Source organism: Orbicella franksi, chromosome 5 (genome assembly GCF_964199315.1).
Source record: "Orbicella franksi chromosome 5, jaOrbFran1.1, whole genome shotgun sequence".
Classification (NCBI taxonomy): domain Eukaryota; kingdom Metazoa; phylum Cnidaria; class Anthozoa; order Scleractinia; family Merulinidae; genus Orbicella; species Orbicella franksi.
In genome coordinates, this window is record NC_138149.1 from 20,061,401 (window position 1) to 20,082,401 (window position 21,001).

The 21,001-nt window shown below is 36.4% G+C and overlaps 2 protein-coding genes across 2 annotated transcripts in view; both read left to right on the plus strand.

Annotated features, from left to right (window-relative positions):
• The first annotated feature begins 1,112 nt into the window (after window positions 1-1,112).
• Window positions 1,113-9,340, plus strand: LOC145487519 (QRFP-like peptide receptor). Its single transcript, XM_081466339.1, has 3 exons — window positions 1,113-1,756; window positions 2,630-2,784; window positions 5,110-9,340. The coding sequence occupies exon 3, from the start codon at window positions 5,256-5,258 to the stop codon at window positions 6,732-6,734; it is 1,479 nt and encodes a 492-aa protein (XP_081322465.1). The 5' UTR covers window positions 1,113-1,756; window positions 2,630-2,784; window positions 5,110-5,255; the 3' UTR covers window positions 6,735-9,340.
• Window positions 9,341-9,477: 137 nt separating this feature from the next.
• Window positions 9,478-21,001, plus strand: part of LOC145487506 (integrin beta-2-like) — a 28,791-nt gene continuing 17,267 nt past the window's right edge. The window contains exons 1-9 of the mRNA XM_081466315.1: window positions 9,478-10,605; window positions 11,043-11,118; window positions 11,912-11,988; window positions 13,966-14,067; window positions 15,130-15,193; window positions 16,415-16,546; window positions 17,291-17,378; window positions 17,621-17,726; window positions 18,457-18,546. Of these exons, the coding sequence (XP_081322441.1) occupies window positions 11,052-11,118; window positions 11,912-11,988; window positions 13,966-14,067; window positions 15,130-15,193; window positions 16,415-16,546; window positions 17,291-17,378; window positions 17,621-17,726; window positions 18,457-18,546 (726 nt within the window). The 5' untranslated portion in view covers window positions 9,478-10,605; window positions 11,043-11,051. The remainder of the gene's footprint in view (window positions 10,606-11,042; window positions 11,119-11,911; window positions 11,989-13,965; window positions 14,068-15,129; window positions 15,194-16,414; window positions 16,547-17,290; window positions 17,379-17,620; window positions 17,727-18,456; window positions 18,547-21,001) is intronic.

Here is a 21,001-nt window from a genome sequence, read left to right on the forward strand (position 1 = left end):
GTTACAGTAGCCACAGCTTTCAGTGAAAAACAGGGCTGCTTTATCTTTCTTTCTCTCTTTCTCTCTCCCTTTCTGTCTTTCTTCTTTTTTAAGTTTTCAATTTCCCGTAATCGCCGTAGCAATAGACTGTTTTCGATATATTAAAATTCAGCTTGGCAGTGAGGCTTAGAGGACACAAACAAAGAGAATTGAATGACATGTTTATTCATTTCTTTTGTTTGTGTCCTCAAGGCCTCACTATCAAGCTGAATTTTGATGTGTCAAAAGTGACCTATTCCGTAACAGAGAAGTACATAATCACTGTCCAACACCTGAGCTGAACCCAGTAAAATAAATAAACTTGTTCCAGTGTCATGACTCTCCACCAGTACTATCCGAGCTGGTAGTTAACAACTATGAACGATGCACTCGTAAATTTCTCAAATAACCTTTTTTTTTTCAGGCTTTAATTTCACAACCGCTTAAGTTGTGGATTTATCTGCGATGATCAATCATGTCTTCAAAACTTTCTCTACAGTTCAAGTATATGATATTTGATATTTGATATATTCATTTGTATTCTCCACCATCTACGGGTATGTTACGAACTCACAACGTGGTTAGCTCGCGGTTGGCTTGATAGCTAAGTTGGTAGTGCACTGTACCGGTATCGCACAGGTCATGGCTTCACAGGTCATGGCTTCACGCCTGAATTTTTGATTCGTTTTCAAATTTCTCCGGCGCAGTGTGGACGGGGCCTTAGTCATAATACTCTTTCAAGTTTTTTTTCTTCAGCAAACAATTATGCTTACGTTTTCGATTAGCATAAAAAGCAGCATTCACTATGACCTAATACCAGATTTACCAGATCTTATAAGTTTAAAGATAAATAGCTGTTAATTATAATCTCGCAATTGAAGTTGTAATTACCACTCAATAAGTGATAACATTGTGTTCCCTGGTGACAGGAGGTAACATATGAGTCTTGAGCATATTTTCCCAAGGTAAAGGTTGAACGTTGCTTGCGATCAGTTGGGCATATATTGTCAAGATATATACTCTGGATTATTATTAACTGATAAGTAAGGCTGATTGGATCCTAATCGGATGTGACTATGATTTGACTGTAATAAAAGCACTTCTTTCACTTATTTTAGCTCTCAGTTCGATCAATTGGTTGCTAGTCAAATTGCTCATATAATCTGTTTAAGAGGCCTTTTCTAATAGTAGAAGTAAAACAAATTAAATGCCTTAAAACAGTCGAGTCGCATCCTGATCAAAAACAGAGCGGCCTGCCAAAAAAGATATGGAAGAGACTCTGAAGAGATTGAGTTCGTGCGGTTGAAGGTGTCTGTTTATGTAAAACACTGACTGTGATGATTTCCAACCCTGTCAATTGTCGTACATTGTGATTTGCATATCAAAAGACTTCTTACTTAATTTCTGGATGTGATGATTAGCAAATATGAAGATCTACTAATGGAACTTTGTTACGTCATGTTCAGTAAGATGAACTAGCAGTAGCAGATAAATATGTGGCTCGATGTCAAAGGAAGTATTGTAGTTATGTCATGCACACAAGGGCTGTAAATGGATTTTTAATGGTTATTGTGTGTAACAGCTGTTAAGAATTCAATTAGATGTAAAGCCGACTTGGTGGACGCGGTAGTCACTTTTGAGAACCTAGCTGTCGGATAACCCGAGAAGAACAAACTGTCAAATAAATGACCCTGTGTCCCGTTTGGAGAATCAGGAGAGGCAGACCGAAAAAGCCGAGGTATACTGCTTTGTTATCTTTTGATTTTTGACTTGGGATGAAACATTTGCTGGATAACAACAACATGAAAATATGTTTTGTTAAATGCGCAAGACCTCGTCTGTTGACATTACTTCCATGCTGTGTGAATCCAGCGAGCATCACTTTGCGTCAGAACTAAGTCAAATGATTACTAAGTTGCATCATTGCTGGAACATGGTTATGTCGACACAAGCGATTATTATGTTTTACTTTAGTATAGTTCTGTTCGTCGATGTAAGGTTCTACCCAGAGATTCTCCCATTCCTCTTCTCTTATGCTCTCTTGAGGCTTCAACCGTGGCGGCCGCAAAGACTCGAATACCCAGGTTTATAATTACCAGCGGGCGGTTAACTAAATTCTCCTGTTCAAATAGTACATTATTGTTTAGCACAGTACTTCAAGAGTTACATTAATCATGATCGAAATCTGTATATGGTTGACTCGAAACCGAACGTCGGCAGATCAAATCTCGCGCGAACTAGCTTGTTTCACCCTCGGTAACTCGAACCCTCGATTATTCGACCTCTTGCTGACTGTCCAAACTCAAGGTGATCGATAAATTTTAATTCGTTCAGTGGTTAAAGTGTAATTAGTCAAAGCTCTCCAGAATCATGGACAGAAACAGACTGGATAATATGCATGCCATTTCTGAAAAGAATAGTAATTTATTGTAACTTTTAACTTGTTCTAGTTTGTTTTATTCCCTTTGGATCTGCCGTTATGATTTGCCATGTAACCAAACCTAGTTAAAACGCACTCTGTTTTATTCTCAAATTTCCGGTCATATGTCGCCATTTCCGAATAACTCGAATTCCTAATAACTCAGTTGAACCTTTCTTGACTTCCTTTTAGGCTCGAATTTTCGGGAGTCAGCAGCAATTCTTCAAGTAGCACATACTAGCAAACATGGAACGAGCTCCTTAACTTCTCGGACTTTTGAGTCGGAACATAACTGCTTTCGAAGGTCTTCAAAGTTTGAAAATCAGCAACATTGACAATATTATACGGTAAGAACGACTTAACAATATCTTGGGCTCAATACGTAATCTCTATTGCACAGAACTGCCAAATTATCTTAAAAATCAGATATTTATTTTATTTTATTTTATTTATGATCCCTGAAAGGTACATCTAACTTGTTTCCTTGCAATATTGTTGGATAGAAGTAATTATACAAGAGGATAAGTGGATATCTAAATATGCATGTAAACAACGCAAAATATCAGATATCCGAGCATTTCCTTACTAGCTATATATAAACCATAAATTGATATATCATGTCACGAACTAGTGATACATCTGCGAGGGCGTTATAGCCGTCCTTCACTTGGGCGTGGTGATGATGACGTCATATCTTTTAGCCTTGGCTGTAAAAATTAACCTTCCCCCACTGAATATTTGATGCGGCGATGTATTATGGGAGGAAAGTATACAAGCACAATACGCCTTGTATCACGCCGTTCATAGTTCAAGCTCAATGTGTCCTGTGTTGCCGTTTACGCACAAGGTTTGTATGTATAAGTTCCTCTCTCTGTTTGAATATATTTTCGAACATCTTTACAAAGGAAGGGAAAAGCTCCTTAAAGCGAATTTTTAATCAAGAACCTAAACAAATTGATAATTGTTTATATCCGAAAGAAAGTAGAGTTTTTATCGTTTTAAACTGATCGACACTAATGTTAAACTTTTATTTAACTTTTGCTTACCTGTTTCTCATTTTGTAATTCATACTGACGCGATTCTGCTATCTAACTTACTATACAAAATCGAAAATGAACGTTAAATATCACTTCCCGGTTTATTCAAGTCATTGCTGTTATCCCTATTCTTGTGTAATTTGTTATCCCGGTTTGGTCTCGATAAACTACGTACAGTTACGGGGCGAGGAACATTTTAGATTCACGACCTTAACTGTCCAGTGGCTCTCCTTGGCATAGAATTTGTTTTACAAGCCCTTCAAGTAGACAAAATTAAAAACCGAACATAACACGAAATAGTGAAAGCCAGTGTAATATTGCATTCCTGTCAAAAATGCTGTGTGTCAATAGAAAATTAGAAAAGGTCTCTAAATAAAATCTTTTACTTTGCCGCTTCAAATCTGTTATTTTGCTAGTCCGGATTTCATGTTTGTATTTGTGTAAAGATCAAAGATAGAGGTCCGGCAAAATTTATAAATTTTAGTTGTTTTAACATTTTATTGGGATTTTTAATACAGGAACTGGAATTGGAGACAAAAGAGCACAGGAAATTGTTTTTTGTTGACGTTTAGGATCTAACAACCTAACAAGAAATAATCATTTATCCTATTTCCCAGTGCACAATTCAAAGCCGGTATCTTTCATCCATTCTTTTGTTGAATTCTCAGAAATTAGGAATAATTTCTTAATCTAGCAGAATTGTATGTAACTTAGCCTTAAATGTCTTTATTTATCCTTAAGGGTTTTTGGCAATTTCGAGACTTAAAAAAAACTTTACTCTGCATTATATTTAGCATGATAGAGCTGACATCATGCTAGGTTTTACAACAGCAATTGAACAGAGCACGTTAAAGACATTACCTGTTGAATTACTGATTCAAGCTATATCATAATTTCCAAATCCTGTTCGTTGTTAATGAAATCTGTAATGTTGCTTGATCTTGACTACGTACAAAGAATGAAAGACAAACCCAACAATAAGTTAGGATGTTTTGACTGACTGTTCATATTCAAGAGGGAGAGTCAGTTCCGAACAAAGAAATGTAAAGTACGCCTACAAAATGCTTCGTGCTTATCATCTTTCTATCGCCATTTTTCAAGGCCATTAACAAAGAACGATTGTTTTCTTTTGGAGATAACTAGTTTAAACTACATGCAGGTGCTAGAAAGAGCCGATCTTATTTGCTGTAGGAGAATAAATAAACTCTTGAGATAATGTCGCCATTCTCTGTCAGTTGAACCAAAATAACAAAACTGAATATTCAGTTTTGCTGAAAATATTCTTATCAGATAAACTCATCTGGCATATTTGTAGTTTTAACACATATGGTATTTAATAAAAAACGTTCCTCTTTAAGTATTGATTTTATTTGCCGCTTATCCTTGAAAATCATAATGTTAAATCAGATGTCATATAATTACTTTTTCGCACAAGAAATTACAATTCAGGATCTTTTAGGTGTGAAGATTGCTTGTACAGTTAATGTGAATGGCGCCTGGTGGTCTGAAAAAACTGAGACGTAAGAATTATCACTTGTCAAAGAAAACTACGATGTCTTTATGACTCCGTTTCCTAATGATAATAACCTGAAGTCTGGGCTGAGTACATTTCATGTAGTTTTTTCCTTTTCACAGATAACTTGAGTTGAGCAGTCCCAGCAATTCTAAGCTGTTTTTACATTTTGGCGGTCTGAACACAAGTGGGAAGATCATTATTGGCGGTTCCAGTCGTCGCGGAAAAAAAGCGAAATACGAGGTAAATTTGACAAGGTTACTGCAACATGAATTGCTTGTTCAACAACACCGCTCTTGAGAACAATGTTACGAACAACTCCAGCGAATCCGTCCAATCAGGCAGCAGCAACAGTCCGGCTTTAACAGTGGTCATAGGATTGACTATCGCTAACATTCTGGCAATATTCTTCGGGACACTGGGGAACTCTCTGGTCATAATATCGATAATTATCAACCGGGGAATGCGTTCAACGACTAATTTTTTCATAGCATCGCTGGCTGGTGCGGATCTCATAGTCACGTCCACTTGTATGCCGTTGTTTTACGTGTACAATGTAGTCAAATGGCCAGTCTGGCCTTTTGGAAGCGCCGGTTGCAGGATTTTGTCCTTTTTGGTTCACATGTCAGTTATGGCGTCAGCACTGAGCTTGTTAGCCATATCTTATGATCGTTTCATCTCAGTATTTTTCCCAATGAAACGATTCATTACCCCGTCTCGCGCTAAAAAGATAGTTGCTTTTATTTGGTTTGTGTCGCCGTTTCTCCTTCTTCCTTCGCTGCTTCACCATGATACTATTTCGACGATTTACGACGGAAAGAAAGCAATTATGTGCGTAGAATCCTGGAGCACTGCAAAAGGATTGCATTCTTACCAAATGTACCGGGTATCATGTTACTTTCTCTTTCTTCTGCAAATATCAATTGTCTATTTTTTAATTGGGCACCGTTTGTACACACGTCAGCAACCTGGAGAACAAACATCTCAAAGCAGAGCGAAAGATTTGCTGAACAAACGCAAAATAATTAAAATGCTATTTCTTGTGGTAACACTATTTACTTTGTGTTGGCTGCCGTACATTATCAACAAACTTTTGAACATTTTCCCTCCAAGGCCGGATTATGTTCCGCCAGATTTGTTTGTTTTTGTTGGAAATTTTCTGGGACTGTTGAACAGCGTCGCAAACCCTCTAGTTTATGCCGTTCTCAACAGAAATTTTAGAACGGCATTTAAAAACGCCTTGCGGTGTAACTGTAATTATGAAGTCGAAGAACGACGAAGAACTGTTAGTGTTGTTAGCAAGCAAACGCAACGGAGACAGTCAGAGAGCCTTACTGCTGACCGCATCCACAGAGGTTCACTATCAGTTTCTGACAGCCAAGTGATCAGTCATAAAGGGTCGCGTGAGATGATTGGTGATGAGGTTAGAAATCTATCAAGCATTGATCAAGAAACAGCTGTCGAGATGTCACAATTTGAGAATTGCTCTCAGCAAAATCCCTGTGTTTCACGACGAAATCCAGAGAAACGCCGAGTGAGCTTCGGAGGCGATGTTTCCACTTTCGTAGAGGACAAGGATTCAAAAGTGCCTACCTTAGAAAATGGAAGCACAAATTTGTCTAGAGAGATAATGAACGTTTCTAACGGAACTAAAAACAGGGGTGATCAGGATTCTAATTTGGGTTACTTGTCTCCTATTGACGAAAAAGGCTATGCTAACGCCAGCTTTGACCAAGAATACGACTAGATGTAACATTTGTACCCGTCATAAGATCACGGAAAATCATTGTTGAGGAACACAGAAGAAATACGAAACCTCCAATCGCCCCTTAGCGGTCGGAAATGCTGATACAGGAAATTTAGTGCTGTACGATAAAGGCAATTGACCGTCTATGTATCGGGCCTATAGGATTCCTATGGGCTGATGGTCACGGCCTTTGCCGGGAAATCACTAAAATAATAAATTTCTGGCTAGAGAAGATAAAGATTTTCAGTTTACCTTCAATCTCAGACAAAAAAACTTGGGACACGAAGCAAGTTCTCCCCTCCCCCACTTACAATGTTAATAATCAGGTGATTTTTCCCTTTTTGTCGAAGAAAAACAAAAGCGACATTTTCCAACATTGATTGAGGGGATGGGGCATACGTTATCCAGCTCAAGTGTCTCAGCTACTTTTGTCCGAGATTGTTGATCTTGTTTTGTTCTCTGACCAATATATTTGTTTAGGACATAATAAAAATTTTCGCTGGCAACTCTCTGCCCCTGGGCCCTTGACAGAAACACTCTGGTATACGTTATCGCATCACGTGATCAATTCAACCCAATCAGAACTTGTCGTTCTATAGTAACTATTCCGAGTCTTTCAAGTTTCAAATGTTTTGTAAAAAAAGCATAGTAACACTACACGCTAAAGAGATTAAGAGATTTATTGTAATCGAAATATACAGGTGACTTTATTTCTCCCGCGGTGTGTAAAAGAATTAGAAAACACTGTCTCTGTGTTTTTATCGAGTTTAGTGTAAATGGTCTGCTAGCGCCGGATCTATCACGAATACAGTTCTCTTATTGGCTACGCTACTCATTAGCTATTCTGTTGTAGGTAGTGAGTTTCTTTGTTCAGTACAGGAAAAATTGTAGTTGCTTCGTTGTGTTTTCGGAGTGTCCGTGAAGAGGATTTAAATAAAGTTTTCAACGATTACTAGATTTTAACTAAAACAATTAAATCATTTGCTCTCGATTTCTATTCATGATAATTGACGAGGGCGTCAGAGAAATCTTGAGCTCATATTAATCTAATTGTTGAACAGGAAAATTCGTGAAAGTCTGGGAAACTCGAAAAATCCGTGGAGACACTCACTCAGTGCTCGTTTTTACAGCATTTCTCGTTCTCCCAAATTTCCTCTCGTGTTTCTATAATTCGAGAGAAATACGGAAAGTAGTTTCTAGTGCCACCATTTGAGTTTAACCTGGTCTGAACTTGATGAATGATTAACCTCACCAAAAAAAGTCGTCTCTAAATTGCCAATTGAAAATCACTTTGTCATTAGTGCTGAATGTCTTATTTTAGTATTTCGCTGGTAACTGTTTACCTGTTAGCTTGTAGCCTGCGAACAGGCTCCCGGCGAGGACGGAAAAAAATTTCGGCGAGCGCGAAACAGAAGAATTCGGAGAGCAAAGCGATCGGGGCGGGAATGCTTCGCTTCGTTCGGGCTCACCGGGAGCCTGTTCGCAGGCTAGTTAGCTTGTTATAATGCGAAAATGACAACAAAAATCCTTATCGAAACAAGAAAGGCTTATAGAATAAGGATTTACTTATTATGCATGTAATATGCAGATGATCTCAGTTGAGCGTAGTGGTTAAAGTTAGCAATTGTGACTGGTTCAAGCCTATTTGTGCCAATGGCATAAAATGTAAATAGTATGTTAATGCACCTTTGCTGGTCGGAAAGACTAACTCACGGGCGTTTAGTATTTAGAGTTAGGCAACGCTTTAGTATTTTAGGGTTAGTTAAGTATCTTAGGGTTAGCTTTCTGGGTATCTTAGGATTAGCTTAGGGTTACGTAGAGAATTAGGTTAGGCTCGGGTTAGTTTTCGGGTTAGGGTTAGTAATTAAATATTGCAGCAAGGGTCACCCTTGCTCGTCGCTCGTGATGTAGTTCGTTCCTTCAGTGGTGCGTGTGAATAAATGACGAGCGTTCTTGCTGTGGCTCATCTCTGAGAGGCAATGTGTTTCATTGAGATATGCAAAAGAGAAAATGATGAACTAAAAAAAGCTAAGTGGAACATCGTCATACTTTATGGATTGCTTCGTGAAGGAAGAAAGATAGAGTTAATCAGATATAAGGCACGAAGAATCATGATACATGATTAAAAAGACTCTTGAAGTTAGAGAAACAGTCATACAATAATGCTGCACAAAATCTTGAACATTAATCCTGTGCCAATCGTATGACGGTCAGGGTTACCGTTTGAAATTTATTTCCAGGATGATTTAATTCCACGAATACGGAATCTTGGATAAGAAGGGCGTGTTTGGACCCATCTAAAATTTTGGAATGTAAATGTAGCTTGCTCTCACAATGGTCCATAATCTTCAACTGAGTGCTTGCTGCATAATACCCCGACAGCTTAAAATGCGTCTTCGTTTTCATTTTTTCTTTTTTCCAGAAAAGCTGAAATAAAAATAAACAAAACAGAAACAAAAAACAGCCAAAAGGCAAAGTCCCCCATAAAAGACAAAAAACACTGGATGGGTGGGTTACCTAAGCAGAGTAGAAGTCATTGCTCAAGCCCAGTAATAATTGCAGGTCAACAGAGAACCTGACGGTTTGGTCTCGCATTTTGTAGAGAACATACGTAAACACGATTTTGTTCCCTTATCTATTTCATCACCTGTCGATGGATCAAACAAAAAGTAATTGTAACTGTTTTAAACCTATGAATAAAATTGTAAGTATTTTAAAGCCATCTGAGACGATCAGTTTCGTAAACATAGTCTAACTTTTTTGTTTGTGCGACACTCGTATTGCGAGTGCAATGGAACGAGACCGCCCGGACTCGTCGCGATCCATTCGACACCAAGAAATTTTCGAACCTCAGCCCGGAAATTTTGGCTGAATGGATCGCCCTCTTGGTCTCACTATTTTCGAAGAGGGGGGTTGGGTTGGGCTCGCTACTACAGGGGCTCGCTACTTTCGGGATTTATAAGAGGTCACAATTTTTTTGACGTTACTTTCGGGGCTGCTACTTTCAGGATTTATAAGAGGCCACAATTTTTTTGACGTTACTTTCGGGGGGTCGCTACTTTCGGGACTTATAAGAGGCCACAATTTCGCGGGGTCGTTACTTTCGGAAGTTTACGGTAATTACTGACTAAATACTGAGTGTACAATTTTCTTGATGAGCCCGGGGGGTAGGGTGGGGTATTTGCCCTCCTTTTAGTTCTCACTTCACAGTATTTGTTCCACTTAGACCACTTATTTAACCTTTTCCCGGGGTGGAGGCGGTATGGGCACTACTTCGACACTGCTGGAATGGCTGATGCATTAGCGTCGGCGGACAAATGAGACACCCAGTTATTGATCAACTTCATGATGATAAAGATAAATTAGCCGCCTTAGCGAGTTAGTGAAGCTGACGCTTTGAGCGTTTGCCCGTCGTCAAAGTCAGAAAGAAATGTGACCTGAAGAGCTAACACTCCAAAAGCCCAGCTTCACTAATAACTAAACTTCAAAAAATTCCCCAGACCCTGCAACAATCGGCTTCATATGTGGGCAGTGAAGTTTCTGCGACCACCAATGTAAAGTCAATTCTGGTGAAGTATTTATAGAATATACGTGACCGATTTTACGCCTGTGTCGATTCTTTTTCTACCGGATCTACGTCATTATAAATATCCAGGGGAAGTGGAAGAAGTAGAAGAAGTCAGTGTTACCGCCCAATCAATCCTGCTAAATATGGCAACAATACCCATATTTGGAGTGAAGGAATTCAATCATTTCCTTGGTGGAAGATCCGCTCGATACATAACTTTCGAGTTGAAGTGTATTGGTTTTCAGATTTCGTCGAATTAGTGGAAGGCTTCGCTCGTGATTTTGGTGGCAATATAAAATTAGGGTAAAGTTTCATAATATATGTCGTTGCTCGTAGATGCCAAACGATGAAAAACGCTTTGGTCGTAGTAATGCAGAGTGTGTGATAATGAATTGTTCATTTGATCGAAAATCATGCAACTATGTATAGAGTAGCTCACAATAGCTATCACTTCAAACAGTGATTGATCAGATTGGAACAAACTTTATTTAAAAGGCTAGTGTATTGACAGTAAAGTTTTCCAGTAATTAACTGTAGTTATCAATCTTAATTTAGCTTGGCTATAACTTATTTTTAAGCATATATTGCATTCTTGAGCTTCATAAGCTTAAATTTAACTTATACTGAATTAACAATCATTACACTTTCTGGACAGTTTATCTGTTTCATGTTGATCTTGTTGCTATGTTTTGTCCATTTTTTGTGTCTTGAGTTTCTTTGTTTTTTGTTTTTTTTGGCAGGAGTTGATAATGAAGCAGAGACTCATTCTTTATTTGGTTCTTGTTTTAACCTTCATTTCTAACGTTTACAGTCAAGGTAAGTTATTAGGAAATGTCATTTTGCACCTTTTTGTGAAATAATTAATTGTTAACTATAAAAATGTGAATAATTTTTTTTAATACTTTATTTACAACCACATAAGCACTTACATATTATTTTCTTTCACAAAGGAATTAGACATAAAAATGATAGAGACAAAAAAAAAAAAACTTGACATAACAAAAGCTACATATGATTAATAAAGGTGAAACCAGAAATACATTTAACATGTTACTGAAGAGAACAAGTTACATTGCTTACATATGGTAAGGATGTGGATAATGTTAGCGTGATTTGAAAAAGTTGTGCCAAAATCATGCATGGTGAAGCTAGAAACATCAAGAAACTAACACTGCTCTCTATAATTTATGAACGTGAAAAGAAAAGCCTTCCAGAACTTTGTTCTGTGTTTGAAGGTAAATGTAAAGTATAATTACATATTTTAATAAATATATATATGCTGGGGAGAGGGGCATTTGCATGACCCAAAGATGGAATACCTAAAATATTAACATTCAATACAAAATAAAATGGAAAACTAGTAAGGTAGAAAAACGTGTTTAGAAATGTCATTTTGTGAAAAATGACAAAAGTTTCAGGCATAGCCCTTCAGTGTAGGAAGTGTTAAATAATGGAATGTTCGAAAGAAATGGAAGCTAAGCATGGGGAAACCAGATGCGCCCATGCCACTTATATGAAATGGAAAACTTAATTTAGGTTGCATCCTTTGGTTGCATAGTGTGAGCCTAAAATTGAAATTGGTGTTGATACAGTGTGTTTGTATTTGTAGGTGCAGGAAGCTGTAGAAGCTCAACAAATTGCCATGAGTGTATAGGGAAGGCTCAATGTGCCTGGTGCTCAAAGGAGGTAATTGTTCACAACATGATTTTCAGGATTTACTATCAACAGCACTATTTTTCATGTACTATAAAGTACACTGGGTCATTTTCATTGAAAAATTGTAATTTCTATTTTTTTCAAAGAATGAGTAAACAATAGAAGTTGAATTAACTTTGTGACTCCTTACATAATGATATGATGATAATAGGACCAGAAATAATGGTCCCATGGTTGCTGGTCAAGATATGTTTTGACAGCGTTCAAAGCTCAGTCAAACTTCTCTTGATTGCTTTAGTACGGTTCCTGAGGTGACGTCACTAGTAGCCTGACCCAGATCCACTTGGAGTGGTTGTGAATAGAAATTACAACTAAAAGGCCTATAGAAACTTGAGGATTTTATCAATCGCTGAAGTTATTGGGAAAAGTAGTAGATTTTATTAAAGGAAAAAAAATTTGGGGGTTATTGGCACTTCTCTCTAAAATTCTGTTAACCTTAATTCTCAGTCTGAACCACTCTGTTGTTAAGAGACAAGGCTTTTGATAACTTAAGGAAAAAAAGTCCAATTTTGTGGGATTTTCAGAGACAAATTTACAAAAAAAACACCAACTTCTTATAAATGTTGCCTTTCTAAAACTGGTGATTTTGCAGAAAATTTGAGCAACTTGTTTGCACTATTATTGCACTTGCCAAGAAAGGAATATTGTAGTTGCTCTTTTAACAACAATGTGTGCAAGAAATGTACCAATGGCAAAGCTTTTTACATCGTGGCCACTGCCCAGGTTTCTGCCCAGGTTTACTTGTTGCAGTGGCAAAGTTTTGAGATAAATTTGCAAGTTTACAGCAAGTAAACAGTTCCAATAGCCAAGACAAGTTTCAAATATTTTATACCGACATGTATTTGGTAAGATTTACTGCGAATTTCATGGTACTTTGCATGTTTTTGTGGATTTTGCGGGATTTTGCGGATTTACTTGGAATTTGCAGCTCTTCCACTGCACGGAATATCAGAAGCCTGAAGAGAGGAGTCTCACAAATTGTACTTTGAAGCATGAGGGTTTTTTCACTCATGCTAGATGGGCCACATTGGCTTGACAATATCCTACTGGGGCTAGTTGTTAAAGGGGTGAAGAACTCTATCTGCCAGATAAATTGCTATCCAGTGGATATGTGTTGACAAAGAAAATAAACTGCACTTTAAAAATCCTTTGATCCACTTGGGTCTGCAATGGAGCAAGTAAGTGGATTTTATGCTCTACCAGTACTTGGGAGGTTAATATACTAAATACAAGTTACCTACAATTAATTTTCTCTGACTACTTGATCAGTGAGTGATGTCCTTGAAGGTACTCGCTGGAGAACCATAACATGGTTTGCCACGTTTTCTGCTTGGTTTAAATGAAATTTGTTATCCAGAATTCTGTTTGCTTTTGTTTGTTCCCCTTTTCTCTGTCGTAACCTAAAACAGTTGCAAAAATCCAAATGAAACCGCTTTAAAAAGTGTCAGGTTACTACTAGTATGCTGTCATGAAGTCAAGTGTCAATACTACTGAAGATGATTTCTGCAGAACATTCGAGCATTAATGGCAAAAATTAAGTTACCAAAGAAACCTCATGGCATGGTAATATTTTGAATAAAGGTAGGAAGATCTTATCGAGACCTTAGCTCCCAAGCTGACCCCTCGAGAGAAAATTGAACTCGAAGTTATCCATATTCCTATTAAAACGGATGTTTCGCGTTAGTTGAAAACACAATAACACATGCTTTAAGCATTCTTACGAGGTTTGACATTAAATTTCTTGAGAATGCTTGGGGATTTAACCGCGGGGTCACCCGGAGAAATGAATTAATGTGAGATGTTTTAAGTAGTATCCAAAAAGTTACTGTGCTATAAGTAGATTTTTAGAAAATAATTTTTGCACTTATTGCTTGAACTTTGAGCAGAATCCATCCTAATATCTAATTAATAGTATACAACACATAGCTTGTTTTTCCTTATTTTTAGAATTTTGCATCATCCCGATGTGACTCACAAGAAAACTTGCGGAACTTAGGTTGTCCTCCTAACAATGTCTCTAACCCAATTAGCAAGTCTACAAATGAAGAGGTGAGTGTTTTTGGTGTTTTTTTCTTTTTTCTACAGATCTTTACTACAAACATATCAGAGTGGAAATATTAAATACAGAGCTTTGAAGTATGTTCATCAATATTAATTCTGGAGATTAGCTCACTTATTTTGGTGCTACATTATAATTACAAAGAGAAGTGATTTTTTAAAACATTTATAGTAAGTGTAATAAACTGCAATTTAACATATTTCTTTACTTAGGTAACAACATACATGTTTTAAGAAATTTCAGAAATAAGAAAAGAAGTTGTCATTCTAACATCATTATCAAGGCAAAATGAGAATTGATAAAAAACTGTATTTACCTAATACTAAGTAAAACAAAAGTTAATCACAGAGGAATAAAAGTGGTAAGAATGTTCTTTCAGACAAAGAGATTTCCACCAATGGAGTCAGCCAGTGTGTTTGAACTAGGATTGTGTTCTTTTATGAATAGCATCTTGTTATGTATATGATTCAATCAAAGTTTCTTCAACAATGGTGCTTCCAGAATATGCAAAACTTGCTTTCTTTGAGGAGAGATGTTTGTTAATGTTTGTTGGCATTTGCAGGCATTTGTAGGTGTTTTAAATGTTTTATAGCACTTTGTTGGCATCAGTAGTTAGTGTTAAAGGTGTCTTTCGGCAGTTTTTGGCTTCCAGGCATGTCTCAGTATGTATTCCTATGGTTAGTGCCCTTCAGGATACATTCCTCCTCTGAACAGTCAGCATTTTCAGTTGCTGGTTTCCCAGTCTTAGCAACAGTCAACAGTCTTCTCTCAGGTTACTGTGGAGAAAGATGTTCTTTAAAGACATGAAATTCTCAACAGGAGTAGTAATTAATTGTTCGATGTTCTAGAAATATTTAATGCTGATACTGAAGCTGGCTGGAGCACAATATGTGTTTTAATCATTTACCAGAAAAAAAGCTCTGTTTGAAAGAAGCAAGTGAAATTCAGGGTTATTTCTTTTTGTACATATACACATACAGTAATTATATAATTATATAAATTGGTTTTATTTATTGTTAATCATTTAATTGTAAATTAATTATTAAATACAGAATAAAGATGTTGGAGCCACCGTGCAGGTACAGCCTCAGAGAATCAGGTTGGATCTTAGATCAGGTACATCAGTAAGCTCTTGTCTGATTCCAACATTAACCACAATTTGTCATGTTACAGTTAACACCTCAGACTTAATGATTTGCATATTAGATTATCATGCAATCTGGAATAAGTGCAGTTAATAAGTGTTTGTGGAATAAGTACAATGCTTTTATTCAGACTACCACATCACCAAACAGAGTGGTGCAATTTGCAATCTTTGAAAAAAAAATTATGAAGCATATTTAGCTGATTTCATAATCATCTGATTACTTAGTATACATGATCAGATATCAATAACTTGAAAACAATTTACAGATATTTAACTTGGTTAAAATGTATTATTATGTGGCTTGAGTTTGTAGCTGATATAATGCATGCTCTGATTAGCTAATTGTCGGGCGTCATTCTCCTTTAATGCCCACGGGCTAATTATGGGTCTGCAAAAACAAAGCAAAAAGCCATATAATAAACAACTTAATAACTCCAATGTTCGGGAAAATCTCAAACCTCGGCCTTGCTGTATTGACCTTGCTATTGCTCAGTCAATACAGCAAGGTCTCAGTTTGAGATTTTCCTGTAAAGACCTCACTCTCAGTTAATAAGTAGTTAATAATGACCAATCTTCCTGACAGTGTTTTGGGAAATCTTCAAAACTAAAAACGCAACATTAATTTTCGTTGCTGTTCTACAACCATCAGGCAATCTTTGCTAATAATGTTTTGAAGTCTTACGCTTGTTTTTAATTAGTAGCTATTGGTTGGGAGTATTTCCACTCATCTTCAGAGTTGTTTAGAAGGCTTTGGATAATCAATTTTGAGTTATAATTGATTATTAATAATCAATTATTTTGCAAAGTTGTAAGTGAGCTGTCATGATGATCATTATTACATTCAAGTGTGGCACATAATTTCTTAATTTTTTTTACACTGCTTCGCTTAAAAATACTGAACATGTACTTTGCCAATCAGCAAAATGGTAGGTAATCTTTATTTTCCCCCGGTATCAATTCATATTAACATGCTCTTCCATCGAGCCATGTTAACTCAACTTATTAAATGATCTAAAGTTAAAAAATTAATTATCTGTACAGAATTATATTGAAAACTGTTACAAACTATTAAAAGAGCTAGAGAATGTCTCAAAAATCTCAGAATAGTCACTGTGATAAAACTAAACAAGCTGAATAGTCACATGAATTAGTAAACTGATATGAAATTGACTCTACTGATTGCATTACAGGACAGACCACAACAGTGAAACTTACAGTGAGGCCTGCAGAAAACTACCCTGTAGATTTGTACTACCTTATGGACATGTCATATTCTATGAAAAATGACCTGGAAAAATTAACAACCTTGGCTTCAAAAATAGGTATTTCATTGTGTAAATTACAATAATTATAATAAAACAATAATAAAATATTTTGGAACTAATGTTAATAAACACAAACACAGCATCAGGAGCAGGCATACAGTATTGTTTATTTTTGCCCGCTTTTGGATGAATAACTGGCAATCTTTGGTCTTTTGCTGTTTGCATAGTTCAGAATCTATTGCAGCTGAACATTTATTCACCTTAGTATTAAAGCTACTCATTGTCAAAGGAACATGATGTGAGAGGTGATAGTTTTTAGTTAGTCCAAAACATTTTGTTCATTTGCACTAGCTTGCAGTTTGTGAAGCATGTTCTGGACAGTGTGGTCTTTGATGAAGCCAGTTTTGGTTAAATTCGTCTCTTTCTTTGTTGCTCATTACTTTGTAGAACCTCACAAAATTTCTGTAGTTTCTCTAAAAAAATAAATGGTGGAAAAGTCAGAATTCAAGAACTTTGCCACACTTGACTGGAAAATAACTAAAAATTTGATTACATACATGTAAACATCTTGCATGACAAAGCAGGGCACATGTATGCAACATGCTGACATAGTTCACGCATGCACAATAGGAAATCTGCAAACATCTCATCTCTCACAGAACAAAAAAGGGGGGAATCTCTGTCTCACAAGGCAACAAGGCTAAGATTTACTTAAAATCACCATGTTCAGTTATTAACCTCCAACCCTTCTTGGATTATTGACTTACATTGTAACAATGTGACTCTTTTAACCTTTCTCAGCTGCAAGCATGAGGAACATAACAACAAATTTTAAACTTGGATTTGGTTCATTTGTGGACAAGACAGTCTCTCCATATGTCAGAACTGAGTATGTAAATTGATATCCTATTTACAATGTGTACATGAAATAACATTCTGCGTGCTGTTCATGCAGCTTAATACAGCCATGTAGCTAGATAGTTTATGGTGCTGGTGATGTGAAACAACAAGTTTAACTTGAAACTCCTCAGAAAGTTTTCCTTGTTGTGCCCTCAGTAAAACACAGTCAACTATTTAGTAATAAGTATTTGTCTTCAGCAATTTTGATTGTTGTGTCTGTTTGTTGTGTAGAACAAAGAAACCATGTTTAAGTACTGCAGATACAAGCACAGTTTGTGTACCTACATATGGCTTCAGGCACATTCTTCCTTTGGTGGCTAACCCAGTTGAATTTGAGGTTTGTATACTTAGTTAGAATATTTCTCCCACATAAAAGTCCTTAAATTTTAAGATAGCTCGTGTAAAAGGCATAATCAGTTTTCTGTAATTAAGCCACAAAAACCAAAAAATCTTTACTCAAAGAGAGTACCACTTTTTGAATTTTTTTTTGTGTGACCTCAATTTAGAGCCTGGCCAATAACTAAAATCAGTCAATCAGATTGCTCATGCATGACTATTGCCCATGTCAGGTATTTTCTAAGTACATCGGTCTGGGCACTGTATGTATTATCTTGTTCAATTTTCTTGAAGTTTTGTGTCTTACTTTTCTAAAAGAATTCTTTTACTCATAAAATAATTTTTCTCTTCCATTCAACTTTTTTCCATTTAAATAACATCAAAGGTGAACAAAATGCTACTTAAGGCAGCTAACCTATTTTTTGTGGCTTATAGTTTAATGTTGCTCCAGTCTGTGATCAAGTAATTTTTCCTTGACATTTTTTTGCCATAAAGTAAAACCTTCTATTAACCAAGCTTGCTCGAAACTGTACTGAGAGAATATTAGAAAATTTAAAACATAATCAAATTCTGTTACAGTACTAAACATACAGAGGTAAGAGTTATGTTAGACAGGACAGCTCAACAAGCCTTTGGTGAAAGGTACATACATGTATGAACATGTAGTTTGTAACCTAAACATAGTCCTTATGCAAAATGATGACCTTCTCATTTTGTTTTCTTTGCTATAGGACAAAGTCAAGGAACAAGTTATATCTGGTAATCTAGACGAACCTGAAGGTGGATTTGATGCTTTAATGCAAGTGGCAGTTTGCGAAAAGGTTAGTTCCATGCAGCTGTTGTCGTGTTGACAAGGTTTCTACAGCAGCTTCACAGTTATCCATCTCATGTTCATGAACACACAATGTGATGTCAATGACATGGTGTATCTTAATATTATGGAGTAAACCTTAACCTGGCTGTTGAAATCTTGGAGAGTTCAATTAACCTTAATTTTATTATGCGGTATCCAACTGGTGGTGAAACTTCTTATACACAGATTGCGAAAGCAATCCATGTTAGAAATTTGTTTATATTTTTTCTCCATGGTAGTCGCAAATTGTAACGCATGTTGTTATGGGCTACAGTTAATTATATTGTAGCCAATGGTAGCTCCTGTTGTTATTCATGCGGATTTAAGGTTGATTTTGTCGCAACATGGAAGGCTTCATGTTGTAAACTCCAAGACGGTTTCACAAGATAGACAAACCCTCAACTTGTCGCAAAATGTGAGCAAATTTTATGCGTGACAAGTTGTGAGTTTGATGAACGAGCAGCAAAGCCAAAATTTGTTGCTCTAAGTAGACCCGCTCTCTACTATTCGCAACAACAAAGTTCATCACGCAAGGTGAAAAACCAGAAACACCGGCCAGGTTTAGAGTTTTTGTATCAAACACATCATTGCCACCTTTAAGTGGCAATATACAAGATATGGGTTTTTGTTTCTCATATTTTGCCGCCTTCAGAACATAGCGCAACACATTCACTTTTTTTGTAGTGCATGTTAGGTGGCAGAACTGCATGTGTTCAGAGAAAATTTGAAGGTGTATTTTTAATAAAGAACCATCGAAATAACTGCTCTTGTTTAGTTATTATGAACCTGCATTTCGTTGTTTTGAGCTTAATTTATTTTTGGTTTGCTTCGATTTGAAATATTTAAACCTGAACAAGCATTTCAAACACTTGAGGAAGGACTTATTGTTTACCCTGCAACCTACTTGATCTGACCAAATGTCTCAAATGTATGTTTTTCACGCTTCCAGATAAGACAGCAGCGTCTTAAGAAACTAGCGTTCATTTTTAAGAACGAGCAAAGCCATACATAGCAAGCCGAATGAGAACTGTATGGCTCGTACAAAACTTGGAGTAACATTCGCAATAAACTGTTCAGAATAATAGAAAACACATGATATATTGATTCGAGAACATCCATGTGTTGTAATTTGATTCAGGCGACACATATGCAAATTGCGTTCTGAAAATTACTAACGTGTTGATTTCTTTTCATTCGTAGAAAGAGCGTGTTTGTTTGCTTGAGGTCATTTTATCTATTTCTGAATGAAAAGGTGTTCTTTTCCAGTATAAGTGCTGCATTAAAACGAGATTTTGAAGATGTTCATCCCAAGTATTTGCTGGCTTTACGTTAAATGTTTGGTTACAACTCTCTGAATATGTTTACATTACCTATTAACGAATTAAGGGAAATCTTGAATTTTGCTCATTATGTGACTCCTATCAAGCCAAGATCACACAGGTCATCAGGAGCTTTTTTTTATATGTGAGAAATTCCCTTCACTCTTGTATTTACTTTTTTTCCCGATATTTTAAGATCGTGTGGCTACAAGTTTGTTTTTCACTTCTGAGCACGTGCAAGGTGTCGCAGAAGAATCGTTGGAAATGTCATCTTAGCATAAAGGAAAAGGGAACTGTCACAAAGGCCAAATCTTTGTTTGCAGGGGCCTTGGAAATTGGCGGGGGGAGGGGGGGAGGGGGGAGGGGGTGGGATAACAACAACCAAGGCCAAGGTTTTCCCTTGCCTTTAGAAAAAAAAAACATTCACCATTTTCACCTAATTTCGTTATCAGACCTCACCTCTCACTCTAGGCCTCTTGTTAAGTTTTTTTCTAAACCAAAGTGTGTAGTAAGTGTTTTTGAAAGCAGGGTTAGTAGGCTAGTTAGGTGACATGCTTGGGCTTAACTACTTTGTAGCAGTACCTTTGTTTGTAATTTTCCTTGCAAGTCAAACCTGTATTAAGTGGACACCATATTAAGGCACACTCTTTTATTAAGCAGACAGTTGCTAAGGTCAAGCCTGATACAATTCAATAAGGGTTTAAACATACTCCAAATATGGGTATCTAGTTTACTTTAAAGTTAAATATGCATTATTCTTCAACATGTTTTCTATACAAGAAATGTTTGACAAAATGAAAAGCTTGCATCAATAGTAATATGTAGTATTGTTTTTTTTTTTATAGATTCTAGTTTTTTTAGGTATTTTGCTAGTGTTTTAGTTTCTTAGAGTAAAATTTTAGTTTTTAGGGATAGTTTTGTAAAGCACTTCGGGCAAATAATGGATGTATGCGCTGTATAAATGAACTATTATCATTACGATTATTATTATTATTATTGTTATCATTATCATTATTATTATTATTGTTATTGTTGTTGTTGTTGTTTTTGTTTTTGTTCTTGTTCTTGTTCTTGTTCTTGTTCTTGTTCTTGTTCTTGTTATTA

What these genes read in the sequence shown, in the direction of transcription:
- LOC145487519 (XM_081466339.1), top strand. Translation starts at nt 5,256, where the DNA reads ATGAATTGCTTGTTCAACAACACCGCTCTTGAGAACAATGTTACGAAC.